The sequence below is a fragment of the Exophiala bonariae genome (assembly GCF_035927105.1).
Source record: "Exophiala bonariae strain CCFEE 5792 chromosome Unknown scaffold_4, whole genome shotgun sequence".
Taxonomy (NCBI): domain Eukaryota; kingdom Fungi; phylum Ascomycota; class Eurotiomycetes; order Chaetothyriales; family Herpotrichiellaceae; genus Exophiala; species Exophiala bonariae.
In genome coordinates, this window is record NW_027042479.1 from 1,534,565 (window position 1) to 1,552,098 (window position 17,534).

General features: G+C 49.8%; 7 protein-coding genes across 7 annotated transcripts; 2 read left to right on the top strand and 5 right to left on the bottom strand.

The window, feature by feature from the left end:
* Positions 1–79: 79 nt before the first annotated feature.
* Positions 80–3,454, bottom strand: POL3 (DNA-directed DNA polymerase delta; the record flags this gene model as incomplete). Its single annotated transcript, XM_064853662.1, has 1 exon — positions 80–3,454. The coding sequence occupies one exon, from the start codon at positions 3,452–3,454 to the stop codon at positions 80–82; it is 3,375 nt and encodes a 1,124-aa protein (XP_064710061.1).
* Positions 3,455–3,838: 384 nt separating this feature from the next.
* Positions 3,839–4,707, top strand: LTR84_010126 (uncharacterized protein; the record flags this gene model as incomplete). The annotated part of the gene is made up of 3 exons (XM_064853663.1): positions 3,839–3,920; positions 4,148–4,260; positions 4,315–4,707. The coding sequence occupies 3 exons, from the start codon at positions 3,839–3,841 to the stop codon at positions 4,705–4,707; spliced, it is 588 nt and encodes a 195-aa protein (XP_064710062.1).
* A 210-nt stretch (positions 4,708–4,917) lies between these two features.
* Positions 4,918–5,777, bottom strand: LTR84_010127 (uncharacterized protein; the record flags this gene model as incomplete). Its single annotated transcript, XM_064853664.1, has 2 exons — positions 4,918–5,654; positions 5,771–5,777. 2 exons carry the CDS (start codon positions 5,775–5,777, stop codon positions 4,918–4,920), a joined length of 744 nt encoding a protein of 247 aa, XP_064710063.1.
* Positions 5,778–10,139: 4,362 nt separating this feature from the next.
* Positions 10,140–11,123, bottom strand: LTR84_010128 (uncharacterized protein; the record flags this gene model as incomplete). The annotated part of the gene is made up of 3 exons (XM_064853665.1): positions 10,140–10,172; positions 10,260–10,424; positions 10,494–11,123. 3 exons carry the CDS (start codon positions 11,121–11,123, stop codon positions 10,140–10,142), a joined length of 828 nt encoding a protein of 275 aa, XP_064710064.1.
* Positions 11,124–12,637: 1,514 nt separating this feature from the next.
* LTR84_010129 (uncharacterized protein) lies at positions 12,638–13,593 on the top strand (the record flags this gene model as incomplete). The annotated part of the gene is made up of 3 exons (XM_064853666.1): positions 12,638–12,772; positions 12,842–13,080; positions 13,173–13,593. 3 exons carry the CDS (start codon positions 12,638–12,640, stop codon positions 13,591–13,593), a joined length of 795 nt encoding a protein of 264 aa, XP_064710065.1.
* A 901-nt stretch (positions 13,594–14,494) lies between these two features.
* Positions 14,495–15,869, bottom strand: LTR84_010130 (uncharacterized protein; the record flags this gene model as incomplete). Its single annotated transcript, XM_064853667.1, has 2 exons — positions 14,495–15,740; positions 15,865–15,869. 2 exons carry the CDS (start codon positions 15,867–15,869, stop codon positions 14,495–14,497), a joined length of 1,251 nt encoding a protein of 416 aa, XP_064710066.1.
* Positions 15,870–16,296: 427 nt separating this feature from the next.
* LTR84_010131 (uncharacterized protein) lies at positions 16,297–16,827 on the bottom strand (the record flags this gene model as incomplete). Its single annotated transcript, XM_064853668.1, has 2 exons — positions 16,297–16,774; positions 16,823–16,827. 2 exons carry the CDS (start codon positions 16,825–16,827, stop codon positions 16,297–16,299), a joined length of 483 nt encoding a protein of 160 aa, XP_064710067.1.
* Between the last annotated feature and the right edge of the window lie 707 nt (positions 16,828–17,534).

Here is a 17,534-nt window from a genome sequence, read left to right on the forward strand (position 1 = left end):
CCATACACAAATGCAATAGGCGATGCTGTTGGACTTCCAGACAACCTGTCCCCAAAAAAGCCATAAAAATCATGCTGCTTCACCAGATCGCGCCAGCATCATGATCAAACCTGCTCAACTCGCGTCCTGCCTCTTCAACCTCCTTTCTGGCCTTCATCCGCATGTAGAAGATGGGACAATCTCTCGCAGAGCACAACACCTCTGAATGCATACTTCCCTGGCATCGTTGACATTGTGTCCATAGTCTGTTGAAGCGGACTTCAAGCTCGCCGGTTCGGTTGACATGCTTAGTATATAGTTCTCCTATTCTGGGCCTGCAATTTTTGCAGACTGCACCCTTGGACTCCTCTGCTCCCACAAGCGGTTTCTTGCAGCCCATGCATGTCTGAGTCTTCTTGGCAAATTTCATCAACCCGCCCAATGTCGGAGCAGCAACCGAGATGGAACGTGTGTGGTCCCCATTGAGAAGTGAGTTTGCACGCTTCTCGCCAAGGATAGGTTCGAAGATTCGGCCCAGAGGATTCGCAAGTTGATTATCCAAGTAGTACTTGGTGTCAATAGGCACATTGTTCTCCAGCACAAACATTGGGTCTTCGGATTTCTCATAGTTCTTGCTCGAAGCAGACCCCTTGACAATGACATACGGCACTCGATCCCCCAGGGCAGGTGCTGAGCCGGCGTCACGATTCTTCATCCGCTTCGCCAACTCGACGTGAGCTTGCTTGCCATCGTACTCCTTCTTCGCTAATGCTTTTGTGATGATCAACATGGAGAGATCGATCTTGTTCTGAACCAAGTTGGCAATGGTCTCTTTGACGTAGTCTTGAGCACCATCAATGTCTCGATCCATCAAAATCTTTTTGAGGACTGTTTCAATCACAATCTGTACTAGACGACAATTGTCTCGACGAACAGTTTCGATTCCTTTGGTGTCCATCTTGTCGAACTTGTCAGGATTAGTCCAGTAAAGTCCAGCATACCGCTTTTTGTTGATGAGCAGGTATGGGTAATATACTTTCTCAAATTCGAGTTTGATAGGTTTGACGAATTTTCCTGACACAAAATCGGCTGCTTCTTGTCCCAATTTCATCGTCTCGGCCAAATCCTTCGTTCCGAATTTGACCATGACTGAGTCGGTATCACCATAGATGACCTGTGCGTCGTGTGAATAACCATTCGCTATCGTGTACTTTTCTTCAACTTCATGCTTTGTTTTCTCAATCATTTGCCGACCGTAGGCAGTTGTACTTGAAGCAATGGGCAGACATGGCAGCTTCCCCACTGTAGCTCCGGTGAGACCATAGACTGAATTGGCAGAAATCTTCAAGGCTAACTGACGACCATTGAAAACTGCCTTCTTGAACGGGTCTGTTTCGATGGCAAGATCCTTCTTGGCTCGCTTACGTGCTGAGAGCAATTCCTCCAAAATTTGTGACAACAAGCCCTTTCGGACTTTCGCAGTTGCGAATAAATCACCATTCGGTGTGAGGATGTAATCCTCGTCTTTCTTCAAATTCAGCTTCTCAATACTCGCCTTGTTGAGAAGAGTAGTATAACACAAGTTGTGTGCCTGAATGATCGAAGGGTATAGAGACGCAAAATCAAGTGTAGCCACAGGTACATCATAGTAACCTCGAATAGGCTCAATGACTGTAGCTCCTTCATACTGCTCGTCAGTAGCTTCGTTGCTAAGATTAGGAATCACTAGTTGCTGTTCCAGTGCTTTCCTGAAAAGCTGACTGATGAACTTGACTTGTTGCCCACGTGAGAGTAGATAGTTGAATGGAACACCTGTGACTCTAGCCATTTCGGTATAATTGACAAGACACATGAGTTTGTCCATGAGACGTTGTGGAAGGTAGGCATCTTTCAGACAGTACACGGCGAGACGACGTCGCGAGTCTGCTGTACCATTGTAAAGTTCTGTGATCATGGTGTGATGAACATCCTCTTTCTGCTCTCCGAGGAAATGAGCACTGACAGAGTTGAGAGTGTAGCTTCGAAGCTGGTGATCTCTTTGCACCAACTGTAACAGATCAAGCTGAAGACGACCATGAGTGTTTGTTGTCTTGGTATCGCGGTTACCCATTTGCTTGCTGGAGAAGTTGGAAGTTGTTGCTGTAGAGACCATACTCTTCAAACGCGACCAGTAGGGGAATTTCTGCAGTTTCAAGTGTTTTGCTCTGTCCAAAAGATATGGAAAATCGAATTTGGCAATGTTGTAGCCGATAATAACATCAGGATCAACCTTCTCGAGAAAGTCCCTCCAAGCCATCAGCATTTTTGACTCTGAATCATGCTCGTATATTTGCGTATTGACGATCAAACTGCAGGTATCGAGGACAAAAACATTCCGAATGAAAGGTTTAGACTCTCCGTATCTCGTAACAACATTGGCGATCTGAATAACGGGGTCGATGTTGGCTTCAGGAAAGACGCCTTTTCTCCCAGCACATTCAATATCGAAGGATAAAATTCGAAGTGGAGCCATTTTCGCCCACTCACCGTCATGACCATGGGAGATCAGGTCTCGGTAATGGCAATAGGCTTCAATCTGGCAGTTGGATTGACGATCATGAGCAGGTATAACATGGTATTTTCCACTTGTGACGCCGACCCAGGACATTCCAGTCACGCCAGTGTCGATCATGAAGCGAAGGACATACTGAATACTGTCAAAGGTGAGAATCTTGCTTTCAACACCCTTCCACATTCCCTTGTAGTTGGCATGTCCATCTTGAATCGCAGTGCGAAGTCTGTTGATATATTTGGGATCCGTAACTGTGATTTTCAGATAAGGGCTCTTTTGATTGCCTTGGAAACCATAAACATTCTCTCGGAGAACCATTTGAACCGAATGGATGGCAGGCTGGTGCTGGGCGAGTTGAGAATCAAGATATGCTTTGTAGCCGTCGACATCTTGCCGTTGGAAACTGACAGGAGCAGCGACGTAGAGATAATGAAGGAAATCTGTGACGTGGAGTAGGATCGAATGACCCGTCTGGAGCGATGTTAGCATGAGGGTAACCAATTCAAAGAGCGTGTATCGTACTTCTGAAACTCCGAAGAGCTTGAGTGTCACTTTACCACCATGTAGGGTGCCCTCCTCAACTTCAATCTGTTGGAAACACAGTTCGTCCTTTTGAGGATCAAAGTCATCTAGGCTAGGTCGATCCCACTGTTGGTCTTTCTCTGAATTATTTTTCTTGAGGCCGATGATGTCCTGGGTCATCTTCTCAAGAACTTCCGTCTCAAAGGCACTCTTGGGTTGACTGGACCCCAGCTTTGACTTGAAGCCATTGTTGTTTGGCTGGGAAGAACTGAAACTAGAGTTGAGGCCATTTCCATTGAGTTTCCTCTTCTTGGTAGAAGGAGGGGACTTGAGGGCATTATGTGTGTTGGTGGCGTCCGTGAGGACTCGCTTCTTGGGTTGATCCAATACACGTCCAGGCATGATTGCTGTTCGGCCAGGTATGTACGAAGGAACAGGACGACAAAGACTCGCGCAGTGAGTTGACAAGATCGAGGGTGTGGGTGGAGAGAGATATTAACCGTTGCTGCACTGCGCGTGTCGATTAACACGTCGCGTCACGTCCTGTCGTCACCCCGCCGCTCTAAAGAGAATCGCTTTGGGTTAGCGTGACATGCATCTTGTCTGACCGCCTTCAGGTCGCCGATATTGCGGCGCCTCACGTTTCAGAACCCCTCCAGCTGAGTCTGTCGATTCCTCCTTCTCTTCAACAGATAACTTTCTACATCCAGAAAAGAGACTTCAGTGAGACTTGTCCGTCTAGAACCACATCATCCGGATTTACTGACTTCAGTCAAGCAACTCGATATGGCGGACGACGTTACGGCAGAGAGGACGCCAGGATTCAAGGTGGGGGAGAAGAAGACACTGGACGAATATCACTCGTTGGGTAAGTCACATTCTGCATTTGACTTCCGCATTCCTGCAGAGCGGGCATCACGATGCACGGTGTGAAGTGCAAACATTTGTCCTACACACAAGACAGCTTTGTACGTTCCACCATGGTGGCACATTCAATGCTTATCTGAATCTCCCTTCCCCAGCTCCTCTCATGTCTCACCAGCCTCCGTTCACTATCACCCCTTCCGCATGATCTAGCTAACCTGTCTTCCCTAGACAAGGAAGATGATGCAATGAATAGATGGAAGGCGTCACTGGGACTTGCCACGGGCAATAGTATCTCGGACCCCAATGATCCTCGTTTGTGTATTATCAAGTCTCTCGCCCTGGTAAGTCCGCACTGTCCAGTTGTGTCGTGTGATATGCGATTGACAGCTTGGTAGGAGGTTGAAGGACGGCCAGACATCACCATCGACCTTTCACAGTCGGGTGCATTGGAGAACCTGAAAAACAAGCCATTCAGCATCAAAGAAGGATCGAAGTACCAAATGAAGGCTGTCTTTGTTGTCCAACATCAGGTCCTTTCGGGCTTGAAGTATGTTCAGACTCTCAAGCGCAAAGGTATTCCGTTGGGCAAGGATCAAGAAATGATCGGTAGTTATGCGCCAAGCACTGTCGACAAGCCAACATACACAAAGAAATTTGCCCCAGAAGAGGCACCGTCTGGTATGATGGCTCGTGGTCATTACGACGCCGTTTCTCGATTTGTGGATGACGATGATACTACGCATTTGAAATTCGAATGGTCATTTGACATTTCGAAAGACTGGAAGTGAGTACGCATCGCAGCTTCGGGATCAAGGGTTCGAAAAATGTCGACATTGACGCGACGAGTAACGACTTGTCTCTAGCGAATTTTCGCTTCGCAATCAGGCGTTGCAATCAGCTGCCATAGAGCTGTTGTGTGTGATGCTCAAGACTTTCTTGTGGATGACCGTTCCATACCGAGTCTAGAATAGAACCAATGATGAAAGTGAGTGGCCAGTCTAGAGGAAGTACTCGATTTGAGTACCCTGACCATCTTTGCCTTGAGTCTGCTGCTGCTGTTGCTGTTGCTGCTGTTGCTGTTCATTTCGATGAACATCATTCTCTGGAGCTGCATCAAAGATGTTGAAAAATCGATCTCCAGCATCACTGACCTCCAAGACACTAGCTAGATTTCCACATCTATAGCAGTAGTTTGGCGCACTCCAGACTGTGCTGAGTCTATCATCATATAGTACCTGGTAGCCTTCTTGACAAAGTTGGTGGGCACGTAAAATGTGAGACATGCTATTGACCTGGAGGAACTTCTTCACCACATCACCACCAAATGTGTACCCAGCGCCTCGAGGCGAAAGAGAAAATTCGTCCCGTTCTGGATCTGGATCGGACCAAACCAGATCTGCCATCGGTCCTTCATGAGGAATTTCTCGATATCTGTCGATAATCTTGATTTGATCGATGGAATGAATAGACGGTGATAGTCCACCATGTACGCAGAAGATCTGATTATTAATGACGACGCTGAGGGTGAGAAAGTCGAACATGTCGGTGAAATAGTGCCAGACATTGGCGTTGCCGTATTTTCTGGCGCATTCGGTATAAAAGCCATATGACTGAGTAACACCTCGTGATTCATGATTACCGCGGATAAGATGAACGCGTGATGGGTATCGTAACTTCAAACAAACAAGAAGGGAAATCGTCTCGACGCTGAATAGTCCCCGGTCCACATAGTCGCCTACAAAGGTATTAGGGAGTGGACGTGCATAACAGGGGTGAATCATACCCAGAAATAGATAGTTGGTATCAGGACAGAAGCCACCAATCTTGAAGATCTCCAGCATATCAAAAAACTGGCCATGGATATCTTTTGGTCCAATATCAGTTGCTTGAACAATGTAAGTGTTCCAGATGTGAACAAACCTCCAACCACGGTGACCGGAGCTGATATATGTACAACATTGCTCTCTTTCATCAACAGCTCTTTGGCTTTTGCGCATATTGCTTCAATGAGTGACTCGGCAAGGAGGGTCTTTTTGTAAAGCTGGGCTATACATTGGTCAAGATCGATACTGGCTGTAGAGGAAAGTGATCAGCTTGGTAGGGTTCGGTGGGAGGTATGATCAGCATACCAGGTAGGCCGGGCATCGTGAATTAAGGACAGTGAGAATGAGAGACGACACAGCAAGTCGCAAGCGTGTTGAATGGAAATCCAACTCAGCGCTGTGGACAAAAACTTGATCGATGGCAAGAATGACAATGATTTATCATGATGGTTCGGCCGAAGGACTGGATCCGATCAGGACGTGGTGATGAACAGCATGTCTGCTAGAGACCCGAAAAATCAAGTTCTGAAGGGACCGGTACTCAATGATTTTTAATTTAACACATTGACACAGATATTGCAAAGACACTGCAAGTGGGATGAAAACTGAGGTTGGAGTGGGAATTGGGCGCGTGCCTTTCGCAGTGACGACGACAAACGTGAAGCGCGATGCAGCCACGGCAACTTTAGCGGGAAGGCGCATCGTTCCTTCCTCCGCACCTCAAAAGAGACTTGCCCACACCTTCCCATCCTCACTTCCTTCCATCCTTTCGCTACCTTGCTTTGATACCAACATCACTATTGATCTACTAAACCTTCTATACTAATACTCAAATTAGTAGATGGTATAGCTCTATAGGTAGGTCAACGGTAGAACAACCCGGTAGGATAGCGCCATCTGGTCAGTTGATCTTCCGTCCTAACTACTTCATTCTGTCCATCTCAGATACTAATGACCTTCTCGTCATTGCATTGTCCCATCTCATGCAGCAAGCCGCCCAATTTTGACAGACAAGGAGTTGATTGATCGACCGCATTGATTACCGTGGCGAGGATTGTAGTCTCAGGCAAACAGATGATCTATACTGTCGACTGGTTATCTTCTGCATAATAGTTTTCGGGCTTCACTTCCCATGGTGGGAAATGGCTACCAAAAACTATGCCACTGTGTTGTCTGCCAATATCTATGTTCATGAATTTCTATCGTCTGTTCGATGTCCTTGATCTCCTGTTGTGACTTGAACTCCAGTGCCTTTCGAATCACTTCTGAGACACTAATCTGGACTCAAAACCTTGGGCCTCCCTCATGCTAGCAAACCGTGGAAGAAGTTAGTGGATGGTCCACACATTTTATACAGCCGGTAACAGACAAGATCAAAGACCTATGATATCAATTGGCGAAGTTGAACGACGGAAGAATGCCTCAAGCAAGACAACGACCCAAAATACAACAACCCGTCATGGGAGCCTCATCCTCCTTTCAAGGTGAGAACCCTCCGTGGCACTACCGAGCACCTATCCACCATGAGCCCATACACCGTAATCCAACCATAAAGACAGCTTCAGGCACTTTTAGGCGTTGGAGAGAGATCCGCAGGTCAGCATCCTCAGCAATAGAATCTCACAAAACTACTCACAAGATATATAGCAAAGAAGATCTACTCCCTCAGTCAACTGGTGAAATAGCGCTCCCGGCTACAACACTTTCCGTTGGGCCTGGCCTCGACACCGTCGACAAACCTGCACCAATTGATGCTAGGCGCTATTCCGAGATACCAGTACAAGCTCCATATCAATCAAGTGTGGCTCGAGTAGTTCGCAATCAGTATCTTGTCTCAGGATGGCCAGCAGCGCACAATGATTTCTCTCGTCCGCCATTGGAGACTGACCCACATACGAGTAAGCCGCCTTCGACGCGACTTTGCTATATGCCTCAAGAAGGTGATGTCGAGGACCTTGCTTGTTTAGATGCTGTTATTTCGAAAGAAGAGAATCATGTTCCCCTCCAACAGAGACTCCAGGCACCCGAAGCACACCTCTACTGGACGGAAGCAACGGAAGTGAGGCACCGAGTTGTTGTTTCACGATACTTTCGAGATCTCGACGAGGAAACTTATATGTCCCATGTGAGCGATACAGACTATTGGGCCGTTGTCCAAGATGACCCACTCTTCGCACCGATCACTTCAACCCTTTCTCCCAGATCAGCTCAACAGATTCGTCAGAAGATTTATAACCTGTCCACTGAGGCTGACACTTGGAGTGACCTTGTCGTTGATTGAGAGGTGGAGTCTGATTACGTCTCTCAGACAAGCGTTGCAATCAGTGAAAGTGAGGGAGAATCTCCATCACCCAGAACACAATCTGTTGGCAATGACGAGTTTTCTGAGCGGAACAGACGATCTCCACGGCTGAAAGACCTCGTCACACCCATACCAGCGCCTCCAAGCAGTTCGAAAACCATCTTACCAACCTGTCTAGACCATACTCAAGCCGAACAATGTCTATCATTTGACAAGTATGTGCCAACATTACAATTCATCTCATCAGACACCATAATACATGATGAGCCTCATCATAATGCGTCATCTCAGCCACCTTCCATACTCGCCGTGGAGAATCTATTCATGGCAGCGACACGTCGAGAAACAATCTCAACACTACAATATAATACCCCAGAACAATACGTAGACCTCCCAGCGAGCAATATATCTATATCAACCACAATACCAGACCCAAACGATGCGACTGTTTCACACAAGACTGTTTCACTGCCCAACATCCACGAGCGACTAGAACGTCCTTCAGAGCAAGGTCGTAATCTTTCAGTCCCAACCCTCCCGAAAACCCTGCCCGAGGACATCCCGAGAACAAAATCACCCGCAATCAGAATCAATCTCAAGATATCCCAACCCAACTCCCACCACCAGGAGGGTGAACGACACAGCCACAAGGCGTCCCCTTTCGCGAAATCTATCACAAATAAAACACAGCAACCCTCAGACCAACCCAGAGATTAGCAGCAGAAGTCCACTGGAACGGACGGTGATCAAACCCCGCCAAAGCCACATCCAAGCCCGTCTCAGTCTCCAACCATAGAAGCCATCAGAGCAAAAGACCAACAACCCAGCCCAATGTCCCTCCCCACATACAAAGCTCCCGGCCAGAACGCCGAGGATGATGACGACGACAAGCTCATCGCCCATGCCCCAGCAGGCCGGTCCCTCCGCCCCAACCCCACGCCGAGTCGCAAACGGCGATATTCGGCATTCGAGTAAACACAGAACCGCACCCAAGCTTCCGTAGGCAGCCGTGGTCGAGGCTCTCGAGGCAGTGGAGGCGCAGGTGCAGGTTTAGCCGAAGCTGGAGCTGGAGCTGGGCCAGGGCCTGGGTTTGGACGTGCGGACGTGCGGACGTGCGGACGTGCAAGGCCGAGGGCGAGGATGATGGGGACCTTTAAATAAGGGGGTTACTGGATGGCAAGTTTTGAGGGTTCGGTCCGTTTTCGAGGGTAGAGTGTGGGAGCAGCTTACATGGGTATGGCGAGGCCGGCTCACGGGCTAGGGTAGAAGAGGGTTCGAGGCTGTACTTATGTTCTTGTGTCCTCGTGTTGTCCTTGATCTTGGACCCTATGTGCGTATATTCGCTGCATCGAGTGGTCTCAGTACCCCCTACTTCAGGCTGAACATGCAATGAGCCACGAGAAAAGTCACACTGCATACGGCATGTGTGTTCTCCACGAAGCTGTTCAATGAGAAAAATGATCATGTGAAATTGCTATTTATCAATGTTTTATTCGTCTTCCGTATGGCTTCTGTGTAAACGAGGATATGTCTAACAGAATATGTTGATTTTCTCACCGTCAATTTCTCTTTTTTTTTCTTAGTTCTCGGTCCACCTTCATTCTGTCTCTGGGGCGGATAGGCTCAATGGACCATGGGCTCAACCCATGGATACCAAACAATCCCACAGCGAAGAACCAATTGCAAAAAGTCTTATTTACTCTCTCTCATCGAGGTTGGGAGTTTCGTTATCCACCCGTATACTTTATAGTATATTCAATGTTTCGTTCCAGATCTGCCATGTTCGAACACATCGCTCCATTAGCCCATGCTGATTCGCTTGTAAACTCGAGCGCAGTACTCAATCCCAGGCATTGGAGAACATTTATTTTTCACAGTTTCGATCCGTGTGAAGGAGATGCGGGGGACCTAGAAGATGAGTAGACACATCGAGCCTTAGCTTCCCGCTGCTTGACATCCACAAACTTTTCTCGCCTTTGCATAAGAGTTCGGCGGAATTTGAAGACCGTTTGTGATGGAGCTCGCTGACGCGAGCCCGGGTCTGATGGGAAGAACAAGAGGTGGATCAATGAAGCAGGACATGGCATGGGAGTCTTTACGATTTGCGATGCATGACCGTTGCGGCAGCCTGAAATTCAGCCATGGTTAGCGAAGTGATATCAGTGCATGTGGATATTGAGCAATTCTTGCTCAAGAAGTCGAACACAACACATACCTGATGATTCGGGAAGATCAACGTGTCAGCAATAACGACATTTTCCCTCCGTCCTGCAGTGAAGACGACCACCTCGGCGATGTCGTCCGGTGTCAGGGGCTCAACACCCTTGTAGACGGCGTCAGCTTTGGCCTTGTCACCACCAAATCGCACGACGGAGAATTCCTAAAGATATCAAGCTTCTGTCAGAGATTTCGTTCCCTTTCGCCTGCATAACGGAAGAAAAACACTTACCGTCTCTACCTGACCAGGATCAATCTCGATGACCCTGATACGAGTAGCGATCAACTCGCGCCTCAAGCTGTCGGTGAAAGTCCTGACCGCAGCCTTGGTAGCGCAGTAGATACTTCCACCGGGATAGCCTTCCCTGCCTGCAATAGATCCAATATTGATAATATCGCCCCTTCCACCATCCTTGCCACCTTGCTTGCCCTTGAAGATTGGCAACACCGCCTGCGTCAGATTGATCAAACCGGTGACGTTGGTCGCGAACATGACATTGATGTCCTCGGGGTCGATGTCCGGCGCCTGCGCCACGCCTTTGACGAGTCCAGCATTGTTGACCAGAACATCAATGTCCTGGAATTCCTTGGGCAGGTTCCGCACAAAGGACTTGACCTGCTCGGGCTTGGAGACGTCGAGTTGGAAGGGAAGGACTTGTACACCAGAGCCGACTTCTTTGTTGATGGCTGCGGCGACTTCTTTGAGGGTGTCAATGCGACGGGCGGTGATGACGAGCTTGAGGTTCGTGGGGCTGGTACGTGCGAACTCCTGTGCTACACTTCGTCCGATGCCACTGCTGGCGCCGGTCACGACGATGGTCTTGCCTTCAAGGCGTTTGCCCTGGGCGGATAGGGAGGACATTTTTCGTGTGAAGGTCGAGGTCTTGGTCGTGGGTTGCAGGATCCTAGTGGTCGTGCAGATACGGACGCGTGAGTCAAGGCGAGGAATTTGGTGCGGGGTACTGGAACTGAAAGGAGATGTAGATTGTCTCAGGGCTTGTAGAGATAAACGTTTAAACGGCCGACCAGGGCTTTGCGAAACAGAAGATACTGAAGAGCGGATAAGAGGAGGCATGTACAGAACGTGAGAGGATATGAGTTGGTGGCCAGCTTGTTAGTGATTCTTTGCTAGTCACGCAATCCGAGGAACTCGAAGGTGAACGCCGGGATGAAAAAGTCGGAGAAGTTGTAGAGACCGGGCCCGTCGGGGAAGACGCCGATTTGGAGAAATATTTAAATACTCGTAGATATCCATGCTGGATGACTATCTCGGCAAACAATGAACAAGTATTCTTGGTCGAGGTTTCGCTGAATATAGTTACCGACCCTGAATCAACTTTGCTGCTGCTGTTGGGGTTCTAAAGTCGAAAGCAACACCGGATCAGGCTCGACTTCAGCTGTTCAAGATGTCATGATCGTCTCTATTGGGACATGAGCTTTTGGATACGGCGATGCGCTCCCTGCAAACACCACTGGCAAATGGAACCAGTGATAGCCTGAGTACAGTAAGATCTATCAGTTGGTATAATCCGCGTCTCGGGCTGGTGCCTCATATAACTACCCAGGTACTCACCGACACGGGTGTAGCCACGGGTCTAAGTGACTCCATTCGCGGATCAGTCATCTCACACCTAATCATGGAACACAGCTGTTCAATCTACCGACTGATGAGCTAAGTTGAGACCCAGGGGGCCATAACTTACCTTGTGAGAGCAAGACACCATATCCTAGCCTTAGAACCCATTTTCAGCCTCAGGTTTGTTAATGCCGAAGCCAATAAACCCCGAGTCCGCGGAATGCCCCACGACAGGGGACATGATTGGCGTCGTCCCTGTGGATCCATATGGGGTTAAGGTCCGAGAGTCTTGAAGTATTTATGCCAGGAACAACAGATTCATACTGGTAGATCAAACTGATCAGGCTCCTATCCACGGATCGATCTAACGGGGGCTATTTACCTCGACATTCGTTGCTGTGGCTATGAATATGCCTCATGAGTACCTAGCCTTGCCTCTGAATATAAAGGCAAGCCATCCAGCATCAAGAGACACTCAAACCAAACAAACACGATAACAACCTGATACGACTTCTGCACTATTCACTACTTTACCGACTTTACGACAATGACCAGACCAGAAGGCTTTCCAATCTCCGAAATTCCAAGTCTTCATGGACGTGTGGCGATCGTGACTGGAGGTATGCCGAGCTCCTGGTCCCTTACTCCCAATGCTCGTCCAGTTCTATATTGACACTCGAATTTGGCGCATAGGTCACGCCGGCATCGGTTTTGAGACCACTCGACTTCTCGCCCAACATGGTGCTCGGGTATACATCGCAGGTCGATCTCAAGCTCGTGTGAATGAAGCTATTTCCAAGATGAAGTGGTCCCAATCTTCGTTGGACATACGCTTCCTCCAATTCGACCTGCAGGACCTCCAGTCCATCAAGGCTGCCACTGCAGAATTCATGCAGAAAGAGACGAGACTGGATATCCTGATAAACAACGCAGGGGTATGTTAGATCGCTACATCATACACCCCAAATCACATCTCCTCAATCTAACTAATTCGGTTCCTCTAGATCATGGCTAGTCCATTCGAGATGACCAAAGACGGCTACGAAATCCAGTGGCAGACCAACTTCCTCGCACACCATGCCCTAACTCTCTGTCTGCTGCCCATTTTTCGTCAGACCGCACAGCTCAATCCAGGCCATAGAGCAACTGTCAGAATCGTCAACGTGGCTAGTGATCTTGCCTTCAGCATGGGCCCAAAGAACATCGACTATAGGGATCCCAACTTGACAGACTTGACAGGAAGGTTGGCCCCGTGGTGAGTCTATTCCTTGCGCGATGCTAATGATGCACCACAATCACCTCAACTGGTCCTCCCTTCACCTCCAACCAAATCAGCCCGGAATCTGATTCAAATGCAATACCTAGGAAACGCTACAGCCACAGCAAACAAGCCGGCATCATCGGTGCCAAAGCCATCAACGACCACTACGAACACCTCGGCATAGCCGCATATTCCATTCACCCTGGCATCATCAAGACGAACCTACAAAGCCACGACTCGACCCTCATCGGCGCAGTAGCTCGTGTTGCAATGAACGTCGTCCCGACATCGAGTGTCATCGACGGTACCCGCACGTCGTTGTACTGCGCCACCAGCCCAAAAGCCTCCACCCAAGGCGGATTGTTTTTCATCCCATTTGGTAAATTGGACCATCGCCCTGATAAGTGGTTGAACGATCCGGATGCCGTGGGTCGGTTGTGGGATCTGGCACTTGCGCAGTTGGTCACGAGGAGTGGTTTTCAATTTGAGCTATGAGACCAAGGTTGCTCACTATGATATTAATGAGGCTTGAGTGGTACTGCAAGATCCCGACAAGTATCTTTCTGCATTGCCGTTATGGGAAGGTGGCTCCAGGTTTGCGATATGTTTTCCTCTTGATACCTTGGGTGTTTTGCTTAGCTCTCATATCTTTCCTGTCCATTACTATACCAATCCATCGTTTGATCCCTCTCTCAACTGGATAACCTCTGTCGGGTTATTCTCATTCCTCCCTCACGTCCTGATTCTGGACGACATGCCGTAGGTTCAAGCACAAAGATCGTGTAGCTAGGATGAGTCATGAACCTTCTAGGGGCACGAAATCACTTATGGGCAGGAGCCTTGTCAAGTATTCTACCCAACCTAGTGCCTTCCAAATCTATGCCGTTGTTTCTACTCAGGTAGTAATCTAATAACCTACGTAGTCACGCTTATCTATCATATTCGGTATGGGCCGCACATTCGCTCAAGCATCTGCTCATCATTGACATAGATTAATACCTAGATTATATGTCTCGACCTGCCGAAACATTACGCATATGTGCTTCCCATAGATCCTGCAGACATCAGAAATTAGCCATGGGTTCAGAAAAACAAAAACAAAATGCAACTGTCGACTGAAAAAGACTGGGCAATTGGAGAATCAAAACTCACCCAATCAATCAGCCCCGGACTGTCAATCATCCCCTCGATGGCAAATACATTAGGACTCGGAGGTTGGTTGTCGTTGTTATCATTGTATCCCTCGAGAAACACACCACCTGAAGCCTGGCATTGATGCCCCTGTTCTGGTGAGCTGGAGCCGTTGGAATGTGGATGGCCGGAACCTAGGAAGATGTTAGCGGCACATCAAGCAAGATTGTAAGCTCAAAGTCAAGTTCTGTGCTCTTGACAGATACTAGGGAGATCTACCGTGATGGGAACCATTCTGTCTTGCTATGCCCGGCCTTGGAAAGTCAGATGTCGGTGCAACACTAGGGCCAACCGCAGCCCGACTCAGCATGACAGACAAGATCCTCGCAGCCTGCGGCGACACTTTCGCATGACCCTTCCACTCAAGCCAGATCTGATACGAGCCACGCAGCGCCTGGACCAGCGTGTCATTCTCATACCTGGGGCGGCCTAGCTCATCAACAAGCCTGGGCTGACGGGGTCCGCCATCGATGCGGAAACTCAGCTCCAAACACACGATCATCGCCGCGAGGATGAAGTCTGTGTGATGCAGCGACGTCATGATCAGCCAGCGGTCGCGGTGCAGCACACCGCCGTCCTGGACCTGCGTGCGCACCGTCACCTGCTGCGCGAGCAGTGCCATCGCTGCGTCAACGCAGGTCGACCGCGAGTACATGAACGTCGAGTCGTTGCGCGCTTTCACCATGTACTCGCGGTGCAGGATGCACCGGGATTTCTGGTACAGCAGCTCCAACAGATGCTGGCGCACGATCACTGGTGCGGCGACCGTGAGGGTCACTCCCGCGTCGTGGTAGGGGACGCGGAGATGGTCGGGCACGGCGGCGTAGGCTTCGTTGAGCTGTTTGTCGAGCGCCAGGTAATGGTGATATGCCGCCGCTTGGACAGAGCAAGACAGATTAGCGATATCGGCAAAGACGGCCAGCAGCCGGCCTTTCGCTATCGTGTACGACGGCGGCGTGTACTCGGTATCCGGACGAGCGGGCGGCAGCTCCGTGACATGGATGTCGAAATCGCTGTCTAGCAGATTCCGTGGAGGCAAAGTGTCACACTGGTCTGTGGCGATCATGCGCGGAAGGCCCAGCTGGAAAGAGAAGAAGATGTCGAGCTGCACGATGCCGGCCCAGACACGGCGTCTCATCTCGCCATGAAAACATGAGATCTGGGGATACTGCGCCGGGTCGCGATGGTAGCCCATGCTCATGGCCAGCCGGGTGATGGTCCCCGTGAGTGTCCACACGCTCAGATCCGCATGTTTGCTTCGAATGAATTCGATCTGGAGGTTCATGAGCAGTGCCTCGATCGTGTACTGCTTGGGCTTCCAGTAGTGGGAGAGTAGCAGACACTCGGTGGATCGCTGGTGGAAGTTGGCGATCGTCGTCATTGGATCGCTTGGTAGGCCTGGTAGGGCGTCTCCCGCTCGAAGCGATAGGCCGATCGCTGTGGCCAAGATGCTGAAAAGTATGCTGACCCAGGCCAAAGAGGCGCCGTAGGGATCCATCCAGAACTGATTGTACTGTTGGTGAAAGAGAAATTGGGTTAGAGCATGTCAACAACAGTTTTGAACAAACATCGTACCTCATCTTGAAATGTCGGGACATGGTGGATGACTATGCAACTCATTAGCTCTGCCTGCTTGCCATGCTGCTCAAGGGAAAACCCCCCCTTACCAGCCGAATGGTCATTCGCAGCAAAATAGCGATAAACGAGACGGTCAGCTAGCAACTTCGACGGCACCGCTTGTATCACATCCTCGATCCTCAACGGCCTTGCGAGACCCTGCATCAAAAGCGGGCCATCAGGACCGGCGCCGCCCTCCGGGTCCGCAAACTCGTTATCTTCATCAGACAGTTCGAGTTCGAGATCGAGATCATCGCCCATGGAATCCTTGATCGTGGATATCTTTTCAAGAAGATAAAACTCATATCAGCACCAAAAGCCACATATATATTTAGACAAGCATCTCATTTGAACAAAGCAAAGGGAATCATGCATAACCAGAAACAAACTTCAACGCACCTCATCACAAATGGTGGCCCAATGCGCTGCAGACAAATAGACCACCTGGCCATCACCACCATTGACCTCGAGCCTGCCGAAGCGGTCAGCGAGCAACGGGGGCAACTCGCCAGACGACGCCGTCGTCGATACCACGGGCTTGCGTAGCTCCCCCTCAGTCGTGGACGCAGCCGAGACGCTGGAGCGCGCGCACCCAGTCTCGGCCCCCTCAGACCCGACACTGCCGCCAGTGGAAAGCGCTCTGCCCCGGCGATCGGCAGTCAAGCTGGCGACGAGCTCCTCGAGGCGGCGCACGCGATCGATGGGACGCGTGTGGTCGTTGCCGTTCCTGCCATTTCCGTTGCTGTTGGTCCCGCCGTTGCCGGCAGTGACCATCCTCCTACGCGCGACGCGCGACGATCCAGACCCCGTCGCCCGCGGCATCGCGTTCAGCGTGTACTTGCATGGGATGTCGCGCGTCGTGCAGTTGCTGCACGGGTCGCGGCGGTCGCATCGGAGCCTGCACACAAACACACACACCATTAGGTCTTCAGGTCATAACAAGCTTAACTGACTGATCGACACAAGGGGGTTGATTCCCTCTCGGGATCTCTTCAGGGACGGACTCGCGTACTTTCGATGTCTGCAGGAATCGCAGGACACAATCCCCGGCGGCCGTGGGTTGCCGACCACTGCCATAGCTGGCCCTCGCGTTGTTTGTTGGGCGACACCTGACACGAGCATAGTCGTAGGTCCGTTACTCCCCATGCGCTCCATTGTACAGGAGGTTTTTCTTCTTTCAAGGAGGAGGAAGCCGCCTTCTTCCTCGATGTCAATCAATGCCTGTAGAACTTATGCTTTGTGCATTTATTTGCACTCAATGGGTGCCGGCATGATAAGTATTTTCGTTGGTCGAGTCAACTCGATGCCGATATATATGTATTAGTACTCAGGTAGGTATGAAACAGCAGCGGCCCATATGTCAACCCAATAACCCAAGTTCAGACAATGCCCAGCATGCTAAGCCGCCAAAGTACGACGACAATACAATCGTGGAGCAAACAAAAACGGGGCCCAATGTTCGAGTCATCGTAAACCTACTCGATCCTCTGGACTTGTTAGCTAAGCACTCGTAGCTGAATATATTTTAGGTGCTAAGGATAAAGCTGGGACTTTTGCTCTGCAAAGCTTGAAAATAGTTGTATTACATGATCGCATTCGCCAAGTTGGCCATCTGCAGCCTGCAGGGC